This window comes from Malurus melanocephalus, unplaced genomic scaffold (genome assembly GCF_030028575.1).
Source record: "Malurus melanocephalus ecotype Western Australia unplaced genomic scaffold, MMel_1.1 scaffold_187, whole genome shotgun sequence".
NCBI classification, from domain to species: Eukaryota; Metazoa; Chordata; class Aves; order Passeriformes; family Maluridae; genus Malurus; species Malurus melanocephalus.
The window spans coordinates 22,080-40,282 of NW_026623419.1; the positions used below are offsets into that span (position 1 = coordinate 22,080).

The window sequence follows — 18,203 nt, forward strand, 5'->3', positions numbered from 1 at the left end:
TACAGAAGTGGCAAGAGCTGCAATAAGCACCACTTTCATTGATCATCACAGAAACTCTGCATTTTTATTTCTCTGGAATAATCATCTATAAAGATGCCAACTGGCTAATGTAATGAAAAGTTATATGTTGCATTGAGATGAMGTTCAGAATCCTCCTGTTTTTCTTGTGCACTGCACACTGCCAGAAAAGCAGTTGTTCACACTGCAATTATCTTGAGTTATTTAGTTAAAGAATATCACAAAGCATGTTCTGTACCCAAATCTATAGCATTGCTCATGCTTGGTCATTGACATCTGTATCACATCTGATAATGTCTGTGTAAAAAACCAAAACAATGTTTCCTTTTTGTTTCAATAAGTCATAAATATAGGTAACATTTTAGCAATTCAGTGATTTATCTCAGCTCCAATTTATTTCTTTCTGCCACATACAGAATTCATTGACCTGAACAGGTTATGTAGAGCACTTACAAAATCAGCAATCTATCTTCTGCTTATTAAATATTTTAATGATTAGCAAGACTTGCAATGCTTTAATTTTAGAAGCTTCACTGAATTTTAAATAGAAAGTTTTCTCACTAAATTCGTCAGTACTTGTCTTGACTTCCAGGCTAATATCTAGAGTAGCTATTTCAATATTAAGATRCATCTTTTCTGAGGTGAGTGCAGCAAACGAAAAAATGACTGATGACTGGAGAAACTTGATGATTAGAAAGTGGTCAAAGGTAGTTGGACATTTACACTTTTTTAATGAAGATGGRTCAAGAAGTCATGTGTTGCTCCTTGCTTTTTAATCCTCTTCTGGTAGTTGAGTAGAAGGAGGGAAAAAAAATTTCAGGGTGTTGTGGGTTAAGGTTTCTCCTTTTGTTCCCTTTCTTGGGAAATTTTTGTTCCCCATTTTGTTGCTGGGATACACTGATTGACAAGTCATTCTTTTGATGGCTGGGCGATTGGGGAAGACAAAAGAACCTACGCCCCACCAGAAGGGTCTCCCTGGGCACTTCTCCTGCCTGGCAGTTTGTTGTTTTTTGTTTTTGTTTTCTTTTTTCCCCTCTCTTTGGAGAGAGAGAAGTTCTCACAGGAGTTTTGGGCTCAGGGAGGGGTTGTATGTGTGTCTGTGTGGGTGGGGAGTAGCTTCACTTCCTGTCCTGCTTGGCTTGGAGGAAGATGGTGGACCTACTGCTGCAGAACCCAGCATGTCCTCTCGTTGGTTCCTATTTTGCTGCACTGTGATCTTCTGCCCTTGAGCCTTGCTGGGAACCCCTGAGATTCCAGCTGCAGTGGTCGAGTTCTGCTACATCCCATCTGCAGCCGCAGGATTCTGCTCGTCTTTTTTGCCCATCTGGCCGTTCTGAGGTTTCTTGCTATCCAGAGGAGCATCTAGATCAGCGTTTTCCCCTGTGAGTTTGTAAGGGAACTTTCCATCTCTGCTGGTTTGTGTCTACCATTGGCCACTGGGAGATCTGAACCAACCAGGACCCGCGCCACAGCGCCCCCTGCAGCCRCCAGGAAATCATCGCACCTGCCCTGCCCGGCCGGGAGCCAGCAGCGCCCCTGCTGACTGGAACTGTAACTGCACCAAAGGGGAGGCTGTGTCTGTGTGAGGCTGTCATTGGGTTTGGGACTGGGCTGGTTGTTGCTATTGTTATTGTTACTTGTTTCACCTTGTTATACATATTAGTAAAAACTGTTATTCCCTTTTACCCATATTCTTGCCTGAAAGCCYGTGMTTTTCAAAGCTATARTAATTCRGAGGGAAGGGGGGTCATATCCACCATTCCAAGGGRGGTCCCTGCCTTCATTGGCAAGCACCTTTCAAAACCAAGGCACAGGGGGACTTGAATTAAATTAACTTTGCTTCAACTTGGAAAAATCTGTTGTCCCTCATTTCATTGTTCCATGGTACTGATGCAGAAGTCTTGTAGCCTGACATTTAAAATCTTGGGCAGTGCAATTTCCCCCAGACAAAAGAGCAYGGTTATGCAATGGCTAGTTAGGGTTTAAATACTATATGAAGTATGAGGTTTAAGTTTATTCACACAGAGAATGAAGGCATGAGATAAAAATACCAGAAAAAACTTGCGTTCTAAACCCCTAGTGGAAAGGGATGCAGGAAGAAAGGATWATAGACTGATGAGAGAGACCAAGAAATCATCTTGTCTGGGGAAGAGGAGTATTGCAGAACAGTAGGATAACTCCAGCTCTAGATCTCAGCACACCCGCAGCCTGGCAGAGCAGAGCAGCTGCSGTGGCAGCACAATCCACACACAAGTGCTCCAGCGCAATGAACGGGAGGGTTTCCTGAAAGATGAAAATCTCAGGGCAGCAGACAGACCCACCACGAGCCAGAAGCTCATGGCACGGTGACTGACAAGATGTGGACAGGGTCATCACAAACATTGGGCATGCCCCTACATCTGTAAGAGAAGCCTCACAGTATCATGAATAGCTGGGGTGCGGTGCAGCAGCTCTCAGACGAGGGGTGTGGTAAAAACCCTGCCGGTTCAACCGGGAGTGATGGGAGCCACCCGGCAGAGGGTCAGGACCTCTCGAAGCCTGCCACAACTGATGCAGCTTCACAGGCAGAGCTCCGCTGGCATCGTGCAGGGTACCCCCCAGCCAGCTGCAGGGTGTGCTCTGCTTCTACACCAGGACCTGCCATGAGGACTCCTGTGGGAGATGTGCCCAGGCACAGGTGTGTCCAGGTACACCCTTGTACTCTCCAAGATCTGACAATAATTGCAAAACTCAACTATTTGAAATTCTTCTTGCTGTGGTTGCTAGGGAGTTTGCTAGCTCAGCTGGCTAAAACATGATGCTATCAACATCAAGGTTGTTGATGTGATCCTTGTATGGGTTATTTACTTATGGGTTGGACTCAATGATTCTTCAGGCCCTTCCAGCTCACACTAATCAGTGATTATGTAATACATCCTACTTTTTCTCTTTCCCCCATCCCCTGTACTCTACATCCATTCCTGGAGTAGATATAGGTATTTGTGGTGGCACTTAGCAGAGAAATAACTGTAAAAGCCCCCACTGGTATTTTGTTAGGGAATGAATTTTGAGACAGACCATCTCATTATTTAAACCCTTTTTTCTRTGTCATAACCAGTTATTCTGCCTGTCTTTAGAACTCATGCTTTAGAAGAGAAAAAGAGAGCATTCAGTGCATTCAGCATGCAAGTACACAGCCAGCAAAAAACAGAGGTGTCTTTCTCTTGCTTAATGTGCAGCTTYTTGCTTTAGCTGCTGTTACAGACAACATGCCCTGGTCGGTGAGGTCTCCTGCCACTGTCTAGTGAAGCACAACCACAGAGAAACAGTTTCCCTTCCTTAAGAAATGCTGCCTGGGTTAGCTGGTGTGTCTGACTTCAGAAATCTCTGCTTAGTACCACCAAATATATATTTTATATACTATGTTTATGCACTCAGACATGCAAGTTAAAGAAATACTAACATACAGGTACATTATACTACATTTCGCTTATTCATTTTTCATTATATTACTTTTCCTGATCAGCTCAAACTAATACAGTGAATAATTATGAAGATTTGGTGGCTGTTTTGGCTGAACCAGAATTCCAGAGCATAAAAAAAAAAAGAATAATTGGGATTTGCCAAAGCACTGCAAGTGCAGAAGAAGAAACAGGTTTTTTTTTGTTGTTTTTTTTTTTTAAATTTACTTTTTTAGAATAAAATTTTCTAAATTATATTCTGAAAATTTTGAAGTGKGAAATGAAAACATATTTAAATAATTTCTTTTGCTACAATATATTTTTGGCTGTATGCATTAATGACACTTCTTTAGTTTTGTGGATAATTTTCACCAATTTGAGATAGGATTTTTCAGTGATTAAAAATATTTTATGAAATTACATTAATCCAACCTGAATTATTTTTATATACTTTTCCATATTATCTGAATTTGCAGTAAGAGAGTGTAGCAGTACTCTTTGCCATTGGAACATGGTCAAACAACTCAAACAATGCCCTGTTTTCAAGCTAGCAGGGGTGTGAGTGGGCTGCCATATGCTGCTTTTGATGTTGAATTGTGCTAAAATCAGTCTGGCTCATCAGCCCCTAATTAACATCCCGATAGTGAGGCAGAGATTTGGCAGGCAAGGTGCAAAGCTGACGTGGAGAGATATGACTGTCAGTCAATCCCTTCACACTGTAAAAGTCCAGTCCGCTTCCATAAGGCAGATTCTTCTAATAACACGTTCCTTCTTGAAGTTTGTATATGAAGCTTCCTCCCTTGAAGTGGGGATGCCCCCCAAGGACATTCCTCAAAGCTGAGTGAAAGAAATCTGCCCACGAGCTTTGGTGTAGTGAGTTACATCAATCTCTACTTTGTTCCTTTTAGATAGCTATAATGTAATTGCTTTAATATAATTTCTTTGATCTAGTGCAGTATACTGGACCATAAACTACTAGTAGTTTTACCTTTTATACTGTGTAGTAAGTAATTCTGATTAATATAATTTGCTTAATTATTTTTCATAATAAATAATTCATTTAATATAAATATATCTGATTTGCCATCTTTAATCCTATGGGACAAAGTTGCRTAAGCTGTTGACAAARTTTGGGCCTAAGATTGAAMCCAGCTGCCCCCRGGCTCCTCTCTGAGAAGGAGCTTAGAACGAAAGGGGGTCCTTTYTGYGCCTCATGACTCCACAGGAGGGCTCCTCTAATAAACTTTCTCTGAAGCTCCCACTCCACCTGTGACAAAGCTTATAAAAAATTGSATTAAATCAGTTCAAGAACAACTTAAGAAAACTCTTACCTTGACAAACAGAAGCTGAACTTAATACAAAGCTTCTATTTCATTTTCATAATTCCAGCTTTATGCCAAGAAAAGGTTTGAAAGGAATAATTTGCACTTTAGTTGAATTTGTGTGTTYGTCCCAAACCATCAATCAAACAGTATTTACATAAAGTTGAGTAGTTTCTTGGGGCACATAATTTCAGTTCATTTATTTTCTGTTGCTTTGAAGAGTACAATGCTGTATCTGGCACAAGTTTGTCTTTTTCACTGTAAATTGTTGCTTTTATAAAAAATTGAATAATTATGGTCTTTGTCACTAAGGATAAATTATTGGTTTCTCAGTTATTTGGCAAATTGAATAGAAATGTACACTTCAGAGTTTACTCTCTCTTTTTTGTTTTGTAGGTCCTAGCCTAGATGAAAGATGGCTGACAAAAACAGACTTGGAATAATTACAACTAAGAAAGGTATTTAATGAATTAGTAAAAATTTTAGCATTGATTTCAAAAAAGCTTCCACAGCTGAGGAATGACAGAAGGTTCATACATTTACAATGTATTTGCCATATACCAGGTGAGTTTTAGCAATATATTCAACAGAAAACATTGCATTTTTAAAAATGATAYAATAAAAAAATTCAAAACATTATTATTGAGAATAAAATAAAAATAAACTTTTATAGGTTTTTTTTTCCTTTGAATTTTTTAGAATAAGCTTCCAAGAGCCTGAGAAGAACTTAGGGAAATGAATTGGTGTTTCAGAAAAGGAGAAAATTCAAATGAAGTTCCTACAGGTTCCAGAAAATGGCTCAGACTGAATGGGAAACACAGGTAGAAATAGAAAAAAAATATGATCCCTGCTGTATGAAACAATTTAAAAGGAGAATGTACAAATCTTGCATGAATTTCACAATGGGAGAGTGAGAAATACTGATGTCTCTATCCAGCCATAGGGTAGTAAGTCTGATCACCAATTTTACTTCATTTCAAAATGGCAAATGGATGGAAAAAAGYTAAGGGATATTTACTGTCTGAATTCAAAAAAGCAATCTGAACAATAACCCAGGCTGAAGMTAAGAAACCCACCACACAAACTATGAAAAGGGGAGACCCCTTGGGCTAGCAAGCATAAAAGAAATAAATAAAAAGCCCCAAGTTAGACCAGAATATTCATGAGAGTTTGGTAGCTTTATAAAGGAAGTAGTTTTTTTCAAGAAACTCGTTCCAAAGTGTAGCTTGTTAATTGTATCTGCCATTGACCTCTGTAGTGTTGGCTTGGAAACTCCAGGTAGGACAGAAAATGTCACATGGCAGAGCCAATAAAAACAATACAGAGCTAAGCCTCTCATGAAGTTTGACCTTTTCATAAATGGCTTGTCTTTTAAAATTTTGATTGAAATTGGTCTCTAGTCCCAGAAAGTGCTCTAAATTAATAGGAATAATGAAAACTGCACCACGCTGATTATTCTGTGAGACTGGGTGCAGTATGAATTTGTCATTTAGGTCAAGACAGTAGAGGACAGGCAAAGATTACTTTTCCATACAATACTCAAGTCACTCTGAGATGACAATCATTATCTAAGGAGTAGATCTTTTTTCACAGTCTCTATGAAAATGAGGTTCCATACTCATTTGATTCCTTCAAATAAATATATCAAACACTTGAGATGAAATTCAGTGATTAAAAGTAACCRACTGATAAATCTGCCCATACCTGATCTGAAGACAACAGACTCTTTGGAAATCACGTACCTTTAAACAAAATTTCCCTTTATGCCACTGACTTTCTAAAAGCATTAGAAAAATTTTAGCTTGTTGTTTTCTTTAATTCTGCTTCACTATGTATGGAAAATTGCCTCTGGACAGTTAGTGCAAAATGCAAAGAAAATAATCTATTTTTTTCATATGAGAGAATCCAACTGAGCTAAAACATCACTGGCCTTTAAATTGCTTGTTTGTCTAATAAAAAGTGCCTAGGCAATGTCATATAGCAAGCAGTGGGAGCACGTTGCCATATCTTATTGTTAAAACAGACCTGTAATACTTCATCCTTGTTTCTCTTTTCTATCATACAAATTAATTGAAAGGTAATTGCATGTTTTCCATKATTCTAGCACAGAAAGCTACTCTCTTCTGGCTCAGAGTGATTTTAATCATTTTAATGCAGAAAACCATTTGTTTGAATTTTAGTGACCTTGCTAACTGTCACTTGTGTGGATTTTATACCAGGAGAGGTAGGAAAGAAGGTGATGATCCTCACAAGGAGCTTGTTATACTTCATTGCAGAAAATCCTTTCTATATTGTTAGCTAACCATATAGAGAGAAACTTATAGAATCTACTTTAAATAAAAATCTTTCAGAATTTAGCAGTGCTTGCACTTCCCAACAGATGAAAGCCACACATATAACTACACCCAGAAATTTTGATGAGGAAGGTGGTGCACTTTCCSTCAGTAGCTTCTCAGCTGAAGCTAGGTATGCTTTCCTTCTCTGATTTTCATTGCTTCTCAGTGCCTCTGTAGGTTTCATAGSGGATCTTAGTGGTCATAAGGAAAAAAACTATGGCTTTGTTTAAGGCAGTGTTGCAACTTTCTCATTCTTTATACTTCTGGGCATGATGTGGCATTATGCTTATAACTGAATTAGTCTGTAATGGAGCACATGCTAAAGCATGTAGATTTAGCAACACAAATAAGCTGCTTCAGTCCTCTATTTTATTATTCTCCTCCTGTTTTGACAAGCATTTTCTGAAATTATAAAGAAAACCTCCTCATAGGCAGAGAAAAAAGATGCCTGTTTGATGTCTTTCAAAGAATCTCTGAATTTCATTTATTAAAGAAARGATGAAACAAATTTTTAGGAAAACACACAATATGATTTAATTATTCTTTGTGTATCTGAGTTCTTAAAATAACTTGTCAAAGAAATTCAATTTAATATTATCAGAAATCATTGCTGAAAATTATTGCCTTTCTCAAAAGAAATCCAAATCAATCAGTTCTTCCCATGTTGTAGTTATATGTCATGTAGATTTTGAGTAAGKTTTTAAAAGCCTCCCAGGGTTATGGAAAATAATTTTGGTTGCTTGGGATTTTTTTATAAGTGTCTTCATTTTTTCTTGATTATTTWAAAAATTTTTTCAATATTTGACTTTTTTTTTGTTTGTTTGTTACCTGCAGCAATTCACAGTATCCTAAGGTGTCGCATGCTGGCATATTGATATATGTTTATCCAGGTTAACAGTCTTTGGAGGGATTTCAGTTTTCTGTTTTCCTTTACTGGAAAGGAAATCTAACATGCATTTAAACTGGCTTTGTCTCCCTTGCATCCCACATTTGCAATTCTCTASCTTGTTCTTGCAGACATGAGGAAGAAATCTCATCTCCATTGCTCACGCAGTGCCACAGTAAGATTAACTGAATGAGTCTGCCCAAAAGCCATTTGACATCCTAGTTTACTCACCTGCAGACTCCCTTTCTCATTGAAAAATCTGCCATATGGCTTGTAAAGATCCTTTGGTACTTAGTTTTTCCCTGTTTAACTCTCAAAGGTTTTAAATAACCCTCTAGTCTCYCAATTAAACATTTAACTTCAACAAAATCTCTTTATTGTACAAAGACAGATAAAGTGCTACATTAATGCACTAAAATACATYAAAGAATTTCAGTCCAGCTTGAGAACTTTGGGGATTCTCTTGGTCACTTCTCAAAGGTGATATGCTTTCACCCTCAGTTCTGTAGACTGCTCCTGAGCCCTTATCAACCTTTAACTGATTTCAGGATTTAGCCTGCCACCAGTCCTATCTTGTCTGTTGAAGTAAAAGCATCTYCCAGGCTGAGTTGATTTCTCAGCCATCAAGGTGATTCAAGTGTTACTCTTCTATCATGACTGCCTYCTCTCCCTTCTGTTCTTTTATTAACAACCATGGAGTGTGGAGTTTTGAACACCATAAAGACACAAGCTGTTCAATTTATTGCACTGCTCTCATATATACATTCAGCCTTTCATTTTCATGACACTTTGCTATGGCAGAAAGTCATCACCCTCTGTCACAGGCAGCCATAAAATCTGTATGCCATCAGCAGAGAGGAAGATTATTTACAGGGCATACTTTCTTCTGAAAAGCAAAGAAAGGAGACTCTTATCGAGTTTAGGAAAAATAACCATTCAGTGAGGGCTACAAGTTCTGAGTAATGATCCAGACCAACCCTGGCATTCAAAAATAGGAATTGGTTCATGTCCCTGAATTTTAGAAATAGCTTTCTCTGCAAGAGCTTTGAAAAGAAAATATTTCTGCTTTCCAGTGGGTCAATATAATTTCTTGTAACTCAGACTTTTTAAAGTACCAGACATCTTCAAAGGAGGAACAGCAGTTATCATGAGATGAAATGAGGTGTTCTTCTCAACATATGCTGATTATTTTAAAGACGTTATCAGGAAGTCGAATCACTGCAGACACAACTTTTCAAAAGTCTAGACATTTTGTWCTTTCCTCTTCTGTGCCCAGTTCTTAGAGAAAGCTATGACGATTTTGRATTGTGTGTCAGTGACGACGTGCTCACCTCAAGGAATTACTCTCGGTGTTGTCCTTTCATCCAGTCTTACCCTGCCTTCACTGCTGGCTGACTCACTCATTTGTCACATCACTTGGTGTCTCTGCTTTATGAATTATACCTCAGCTCTGGGATTTCTAGTTGCTTCAAAGAACTCCTATGGAGGAAAGCAATTCACAAGTAGCTTAAGAGGCCCCTGCAGAGTGTCCAGGATTGGGCCAATATCTCTGCTAAGAAAGACTGTGCTTTGAGGAGCTACCAAAATCAATGGAAACCATAAAAATCCACTGTGCAGATACCCTACATACACACACACACATACAGTACGTATGTATGTAAGCCCCTTCAGACATAAATTATGCATCTTGAACAGTGGCTTCTAAGTACACAACTCTTCATGTAAAGCTACCAAAGAAGTTATGTCATGGTAATGCATGGCTTTTCCATTGGAATAACAACAACCACACTCAGAAGTGAGTGAACTGGAAGAGTAAACTCAAGACAGTAACTTTCCATCTCACATTAACTCTTGGATGTACCCCCACTCAGAGGACTGAGTTTCAGATTCACTCTGAGAAACTGAAGTGATTTGACATAAAAAAAACAGCTGCTTTTTTGCTACAATGCAGCCTTGGTCTTTCATAAGATGATGATCTGTCAGTTTTTCTGCCTTGGCTCTACTTCTCATTCAACTATAATGAGACATACCATTTTTCATGGTTAGACAGCTGGTCTGACAAGATTGTTTTCTGGCTAGAATAAAATATTACTGCATATCTCACACAGATAATAATTGAATATCATTATGARAGAAAAGTGAATATTATAAACTAGAAAATTAAAGATCTTTCTCAACTTCATAATATAAAATAATCTCATGACCTAAAGTGAGAGAAGCAACGGGAATGCTGAAAATGACTTTCAGGTGCATGTGGGGAGTGAAGAAGTATGTGTAGATGTCAGGAGTATTGTGTTGTAACTGTGTTCAAAGGACATGAACAAAGAGAAAGACTAGCTTAACAGTGTATTTWAAAAAAAATCATGAATAATTTAGAAAACAGCTTATTTGTAAAAAAATCAAGGAAAATACAAATTCAGTTTTACTGTTTTTTGGTTTCCTGATCTGGATTGAAGGCAATATTTAATTTGTACTTTATCCCAGATGCTGCTCTATGTTTTTTTGGAGAGGTATTTGGAGAGGATATTAATACCAAGGAGATTATGGAGTCACTTGAACCAAGTGCTTCAGATGAATCTGAACAGACAAGCACCTAAACCTACAAGCAAGTAAAAGAAAATTGATTATTTATGAGAGAAGGGGTGAAGGAGGAAAGACTACAACAAGGATGATGATTGCTGCACAGAGTGCAAATTAATAATCTCCATGATCACAATGTTGATCACCTAAAATGGAAATGAGATCAGATTTAAACAGCTTAGTGTTTAAAGCCTCTGTGCTTCTCATGCCATTTTAATGGAAAACATTCCACTTCTGCACATTTACAACACCTTCAAGTAAGTGCAAATGTATTGTTTTTCAGAAAAGTCAACGTTTACCTGCTTTTCAGTCTCCAGACCGACTAAACAGTTCTTCAATTCTTGTAACTAGCAGACAAGAGGAAAAGAGGCAAGAYACCGAGACATCTGCTCTCAGCACTGAAGTCCCTTAAATTAAAAATTGCTTTTACCTTAAATGAGAAATCAATATTCCAAAATAAATGTTAGGTGAAAATGTGTTAGACATGTTTTCCACTAGTTTTTATTTTAAATTTATTTTAAAATAAAACCGGCATTTTTATTTGCATATGGTCCCAAAAGATAATGATCAAAGCCCTGAACACCAGGCAACAATGGAGTTTGGGAATGAYTTTTTGGTATCTCCATTGCTAACAGGGATATTAATACAGAATGCATCGCCCATAGATTTTCAGATTGTAACTATCTGAGAAGGTGAATTGTGGACAGACTAAAGAACAGAGATTCGATCCAGAGGGAAGTTGTGAGACAGAAAGAAAACTACCAGTCCAAATATATGAACAAACAAGTATCCCCATATTGCTCAGATGCTAATTTAGTGAACAAGAAAGAATCAAAAAATTATTTCTTCCAAAGAGATTTGTGGATAGGAGGTAGAGGTACACTGCATTATTTTAGCCATTTTTTGGTGAGTATTTTAAGTGTTGGGTGGAATTTGCTGCTGCTGCAGCAGAGAGAGATGATGCAGGCTAAAATCTCATAGAAGCTTCCAAAGTTTAATTGCCTGGCTCTGTTGTTTTTGGTTTTTTGTTTTTTTTAAATTTCAGAATCAGCATGCTAAAATATACTATGGTGTTTTTAGTGTAGTTATGGAACTGAGGTTTTGAATGCACAGAGAAACTGGATCTGAGCACATAGAATCAAATTCTTCTGTGAATTATGCTTGCACATATAAATGCAGCATCACCGTTTGTGTAGCACCAGTGCACAAATCCGAGAGACTCATTTAATGTTAATAATCTGCTTTTTTGGCTCCTCTACCCAGCTTYCCACAGCCRCTCCTCTATTTCCACTTGCAGATGCTGAAGTGCTAAATATCATCTCTGTGCMTGAGTAACATGGTCATGGCATCCAAAGAGATCTCACACACTGCAGTTGAGCAAGAAAGGGCCTGTACGAGCTCCCTTTACATTTCTTTTTCTCCCACAGACGACCTGTACAGCCTGCTCATGTCTCTGTCTGTCTTCTTGTATCACTATTGGGATTGCTCATTGATTTCAGTGAATGTTTTCTTCTGACTTTCAAATTCAACTGCCAGAGGATAATTCATTTCTCAAAAATGTTGTGAGGTGGAGATGACTGCAACCCTGTCTGGAGGGTGGGTGTCRAAGAGTAGCTGCAAACAAAGCACAGAACATGAGGGAATTACATTGAAAGGGGAGGCTTTGCTCAAATCTTTCTTGATGGTTTATTTCTCTTAAGAGCTGGAGCTCATATTAATATATCACTGTTACCAGTTTCTAGTTTTCTGCAACCATATCTGGTTTTCCACAGTGTTTGCCAGCCACCGCTTTTAAAAGAAATACCGGCTCAGCTTTAGTTTTTTAATTTAAAAAACAATTTAGTCAATATCTGTTAGGCAATGCTTCTGTTATCTATGAAACAGATAATTAAAATATTAACATATTTTCAGGCATGAGAGAGCCAGGATATTTTGAACAATTTTAACATTATATGGTCTTATTAAATGGGAGCCAGAGACATGCATCTATCTTTTTACCATAGAAGTAATTAGATGTACATGTGTCTTCTCTCATTTAAAAACAATGCTCATGTAGCTTGTTTTACGTCTCAGTAAGAGCAGGCTAAAGGTACCTCACCTCTTCAGTGCTTCAACGAAGTTGCTAAGCTACCTTAAGTGTGCTGCTTTAGTGAGCACTAAAACAAATGTGCCCCCAAGAATGCAGAGCACAAGCAGAAATTTGGAGGTGAGAAATTGGTGGCTGTGGGTAGGAAAAAAGTGTGCTTTTCYTTCCATTGTTATAACCAATATTGTATTTTTATGACCACATCTAGAGAAAAATCAAGGATGGAACATTGTCTGGATAGCTTCTGGGTGAAGAGAGTAAATAGAAAGATAAATGGGAATCAAAATGAAGATAATGGGAGAGAAAGAGAAAGGGAGGAGCCAGGAGAGCAACAGGCAGACAGACAACTGGAACAAAAAGGGCAGTATTCCTTAGAGGAAGCTTCTCTCTCTTCTTGCCAGCCTCACCTGCTCTGTGTCCACTTAAGTAAGTGAGAGATCCCTGTGTCGCGGGCACTTCCGACATGGAGAGGTTCACAAAAGAAGAGATGCTGAGTGGCTGCTTCCCTGGGATAACTTGAAGATGACACATTTCTGGATGCAGGTTTAGGAAAGATACCTTATCTGGGGAGTTGCTGTTCTCCCCCATCAGTCTTTATATAATTTTTTTTTTCTCACTGCTCTGGCAGTGTAGCTCTGTTTTTTAAGGGCTGGGTGTGCAAGTCCTGTCAGGGACAGGAGTTAGTGAATACTGTATACTGGCCCAAGGATCAGTAACTAGGTAAAATATGTTTTTGAATTCTGGCTTGCATTATGTCTTGACAGGAAAAAAAAATCTCACCCTTTCAGCATCAGACTATTTATTTCAAGCRTGTTGCTGGTAAGTGATGTTTTCCAAACTGATAAATGTGGGATTTCCTGTGCCACAGGTTATTTTGTTTGTCTTGGTTGTTTATGTTCCATTTTTATGAAGAAACCTATCTGGGAAAGGGCCCAGAAAAAAATTGACTGAGGCTTTTCTTCTGATAGAAGTCTTCATAACCATAGGTCTGCAGCAAATCCAAATGGGAAAAATCACACTTCACCCTGGTGCTGAGATGTTGAACACAGATAGTTGTGCTTCTACATGCTTGCTGTAATCCTGTACCTCTTAATTAGCTGGTTCCCTTTAAAACCAGCTAATGCACAGATGAAAACATTTTGAGAGGTTATAGGAAATAGGCTTTTGCATCAAATGCAGACTTCTCCAGAGCCTTCTTGGTAGTCGACTGGAAATGTAAACAGCTTCCTTGCAAACTCACAGTTGCAGTGACTGGCTTTCCTATAGCCTCTCTATCTTTAAAATGAATCTGTATTTTAAACTTTGTTCAGTGTATTTGTTTTTCAGTCCTCAGTACAGTGCTTGAAGACGTAACAGCAAAACAACTTTTGTCCTGTCTTTTCATATTAATTTGGCATTCTTTTCCCTCTTATTCTCAAGGGCTTTTTCTGAGAGACTGCACACAAGCTGACTTTCAGCTCGTGCCTAGTAATCACAGGGACATCCCTTTACTTCTAGGGCTCCTACTTCTAGAAGATTTATTGATGCTTTTGTGTCGTTTCCATTGTATGAGCTCTGTTTCTCACAGATTGCAACTTTGTCTCCTGTTGCTTTCCTTCATCTCTTCTAAATACATATTTTCTTTTCCTGCCAATGTCATAATTCCTGTCCAATTCTGATGGTGACAGGGCTTCTGAATCAGCTCCATCATCTTTTGCTTCTCAAAAATTAGATTATTAAGAGGACTATTACCTGGAAAAAACTATCTTATCTAGGACAGTTTATCAAGCCATTTGTGACTTTGTCTCGTGTTGGTTTTGGTCCTTTACTGCCTCCATTTCTTAACASTTAAAAGAATTTTTAGAGGGTATAATGCAGCCTTGCAGTACACCTTGGAAATGGACAGCTAAGGCATAGAAAAACAGCAAGGCAACGGAGACCTGGGAGAGAGAACCAGAAGGAAATTTGCATTCTTTTACTTCCCTTCTCTGTTCTTATTTTRCCACATATGCAAGGCAGCACAAGTTTGTGCCACAGAAGGAGCAAGAGTAAATCACTGTCTGAAAAATAAAAATCTGTCAGTTCAGCTGCAGGAAATCTATAAGATTGCAAGTACCCTACTGAAAGTTTGCTAATTGAAAATCAGTATTGAAATATTATTCTGAGAATCTAAAGAAGATTTGCAAATCTCCGGTAGCCTGTCTGCTTTGCTGTACCTACTGGTAACTTGTGCTGCATCTGAATCCSCTGTGCCGTGTGATGTTTCAGAGAYGCTCGCMGTCAGCAGCCCCTCCACTTTCTGCGGCTCCTGAGTCCTATTGGCTGGAAAGAAAAGCAGAGGCGGRGAGTGYCCTGAATATTTTTCTCTTCCACACACCRTAAAACAGGCAGCCAGCATGCACTGTCTGACAGAGAGACTGGGGCTTGCAGTTTGAAAATAGTTCCTGCTCCGCAGAAATCACTTGGGCATTCTATGATCACATCTTTTTAATGGAAAAGACCACAAAAGCCTTGCAGCATCCCAGTGAACTATAAAGGAACTGACCACAGAATGATGCAAATGTAGAGACTGTTGCAACTGTGTGGCATTGATCATTAAGGTAAATGTGATAATGATGAGAAACTGTGTCTGTGTAAATCAGTTCTTCTGAGTCTGAAATCTTCTTTTTTCACAGTAGTCAAAGTGTTCTGAACTGCTACCTGCCTCAGTCCCAGCTTTTTTTATGTTTTATTTTTTTTGCCTCAAGCTGATAAGCCAAAGAAGATTTTCAGAGGAATGCAAAAGGARCAGGAGTTTTAAAAGCAGGAAGCCAAAAGGAATCTCCATAAGATGAATTTCACCCAGCACCATGGGACACTCCAGCCTCTCCATTTCTGGAACCACAGCTACAGACCGCACGGAGGAGCCAGCGAGCCCAATGCYAAGGGCCACTCCTCGGGAGGCTGCTACGAGCAACTCTTTGTATCCCCCGAAGTGTTCGTGACTCTGGGCATCATCAGCTTGCTGGAGAACGTCTTGGTCATTGTGGCCATAGCCAAGAACAAGAACCTCCATTCGCCCATGTACTTCTTCATCTGTAGCTTGGCAGTGGCTGACATGCTAGTGAGTGTTTCCAATGGATCAGAAACCATTGTCATCACGCTGCTAAACAACACAGACACAGATGCTCAGAGCTTTACCATAAACATTGACAATGTCATCGACTCAGTCATTTGCAGTTCCTTGCTTGCATCAATTTGCAGCCTTCTCTCGATAGCAGTGGACAGGTATTTTACTATCTTTTACGCCCTCCAGTACCATAATATCATGACAGTGAAGCGTGTAGGGGTTATCATCACATGCATCTGGGCTGCTTGCACGGTCTCAGGCATTTTGTTCATCATTTACTCTGACAGCAGTGTTGTCATCATCTGCCTTATTAGCATGTTCTTCACTATGCTCATTCTCATGGCGTCCCTCTATGTCCACATGTTTATGATGGCTCGGATGCACATAAAAAAGATTGCTGTTCTCCCAGGGACTGGCCCTATTCGCCAAGGGGCCAACATGAAAGGGGCCATCACTCTCACCATCCTGATTGGAGTCTTTGTGGTGTGCTGGGCTCCGTTTTTCCTACACTTGATTTTCTATATCTCCTGCCCCTACAACCCTTACTGTGTGTGCTTCATGTCCCACTTTAACTTCTACCTCATCCTCATCATGTGCAATTCCATCATTGATCCACTTATCTATGCATTCCGGAGTCAGGAGCTCAGGAAAACATTCAAGGAGATYATATGCTGCTGTAGCCTGAGAGGGCTTTGTGATTTTCCTGGAAAATATTAAACTGAATGCATGGATATGTTACTGTGTACACAACAGGCAGCACAGATTTCAAAGCCTTCAGATCCTCTTTCGCAGCAGAATTTGGTTTAAATCTGTAAGAGTGAGCACCACTTTCTGTCTCCCTTCCCTCTCATTCTTGTATCCCACTCACATGGAATGCATATTTCTGTATAATGTTTATGATGTCTACAGTTTGTGATTTATGTGGCTGGAAAGAGACGTAGCACTTCATACTAGTTTGCAAATGAGCAAAKAAATGTAATTATGAATGTAAAGTACTAAAAACCATGAGCAGCTGTATATTCCAACTGCTGACAAAATAAATACCTTGCCTGACTTATAATACATATTGGTTGATACTGTTCCTTATTCTCTTGAAGTAATTATARTTATCCACTACATTATATTCAGCTAAGAATAGAGCATATGCTTCTACATTAGTGGATTAAAGGTTCTCTGGAATGAGAAAGCAGATTTTTCAGAAAGGCTAGTGAAGCCAACAAGTTGTATTTATTAATTTTGAACTCTTTTTCTTCTTTGCTTCCCGGGAGAAATTCTGCTCTTTGTTACAGTTACTGGCCAGAAGAAGATTTTTCAAACAGTTACTATACAGAATGCTTGAGCATTGGGCTGGGTTTGTTTTCAAGATGATGATTTCTGTATTTCTGAGAGTGCCTTTTTGCAAAGTTTAAATTGATCCCTGGAGCATCAGGTAGTCCTGGATGTATCTGTAAAACTGGCATTCAGGTAGGCTGGCTCCCTCCCTTCAGCCATGAAGCAGGTGCAGTATTAACTTTGACAGTGCCAGCACCAGTGTAAAAATTGACCTGAGATTTACCTGATGAAGAGGGAACTTCAATTGGAACATTCAGTCCTTGTTCTGAGATGCTGTGGGGAACAAGGACTCTGTCCTCGAGATGAAAATACATCCTTGTTGAAAACAAGCTGCTCTCTTCTGAAGTGTGGTGTTAGCAGATGGGATCCACTTCCAGGACCTTTACACAGGATTCAAGGCAGATGTTCCTTTGGTCTGAGCRCCTCAGCCCTCACTGGGGAGCAGATGGGCTTTTCAGGGCAGTGCTGCCAATGGAATGAGTGCCTGCTGATGAGTCTGCTCACCCGTGCCCTCTATTCCACAGCTGCTTGCATTCAATTCACCTTTGCAGGCATCTAATTGACATGTTCTCAGTTTCACTCTAAAATTCCACTCTCTCCACAGGTTAAGGACCTCAGGTCCCTGGTATTAGCAGTTTTGGAAGCATCTAAATTATWAATGTGACTACACAGGATTCTGTAAAGCTGTCTCTTAACATCTTGACAGTATCAGCTCCTGTGTAAGGATACAGGAAAAGTATTATTCACAGAAAGTATAAAACATATGAAAACTTGTAGAAGATCTGTAAAGTTCTGATTTAAAAACTCAAAAGTAGAACACAACTCAGGTTTTAATCCTGAATGCTTGATTTTACTAAGATGAACAGTGATGGATGAACAGTCCTACTTATTTTCTTAAAAATAGCTTGTTCTCTCAAGCTGTTTATTTCTTCATTAAAGAAAAACATACACTGAAAAATTATTCCAAGAGACCAGTGTTAGCTATCTCAGATTCTCCAGACAGAAGCTGATCTTTCAGTTGTGGGTAACTTTTCTGGACATCATAAAACTGTGAGAATATTTGGTCTTCTGGTAAAACACATGAAGGACATAGGGTGGGTCTTAGTGTTTTTAAC

General features: G+C 39.0%; 1 protein-coding gene across 1 annotated transcript; it reads left to right on the plus strand.

The window, feature by feature from the left end:
* Nucleotides 1–15,231: 15,231 nt before the first annotated feature.
* Nucleotides 15,232–16,783, plus strand: MC4R (melanocortin 4 receptor). The gene has a single exon (XM_057373151.1). It carries the CDS (start codon nucleotides 15,478–15,480, stop codon nucleotides 16,471–16,473), a length of 996 nt encoding a protein of 331 aa, XP_057229134.1. The 5' UTR covers nucleotides 15,232–15,477; the 3' UTR covers nucleotides 16,474–16,783.
* Nucleotides 16,784–18,203: the final 1,420 nt, after the last annotated feature.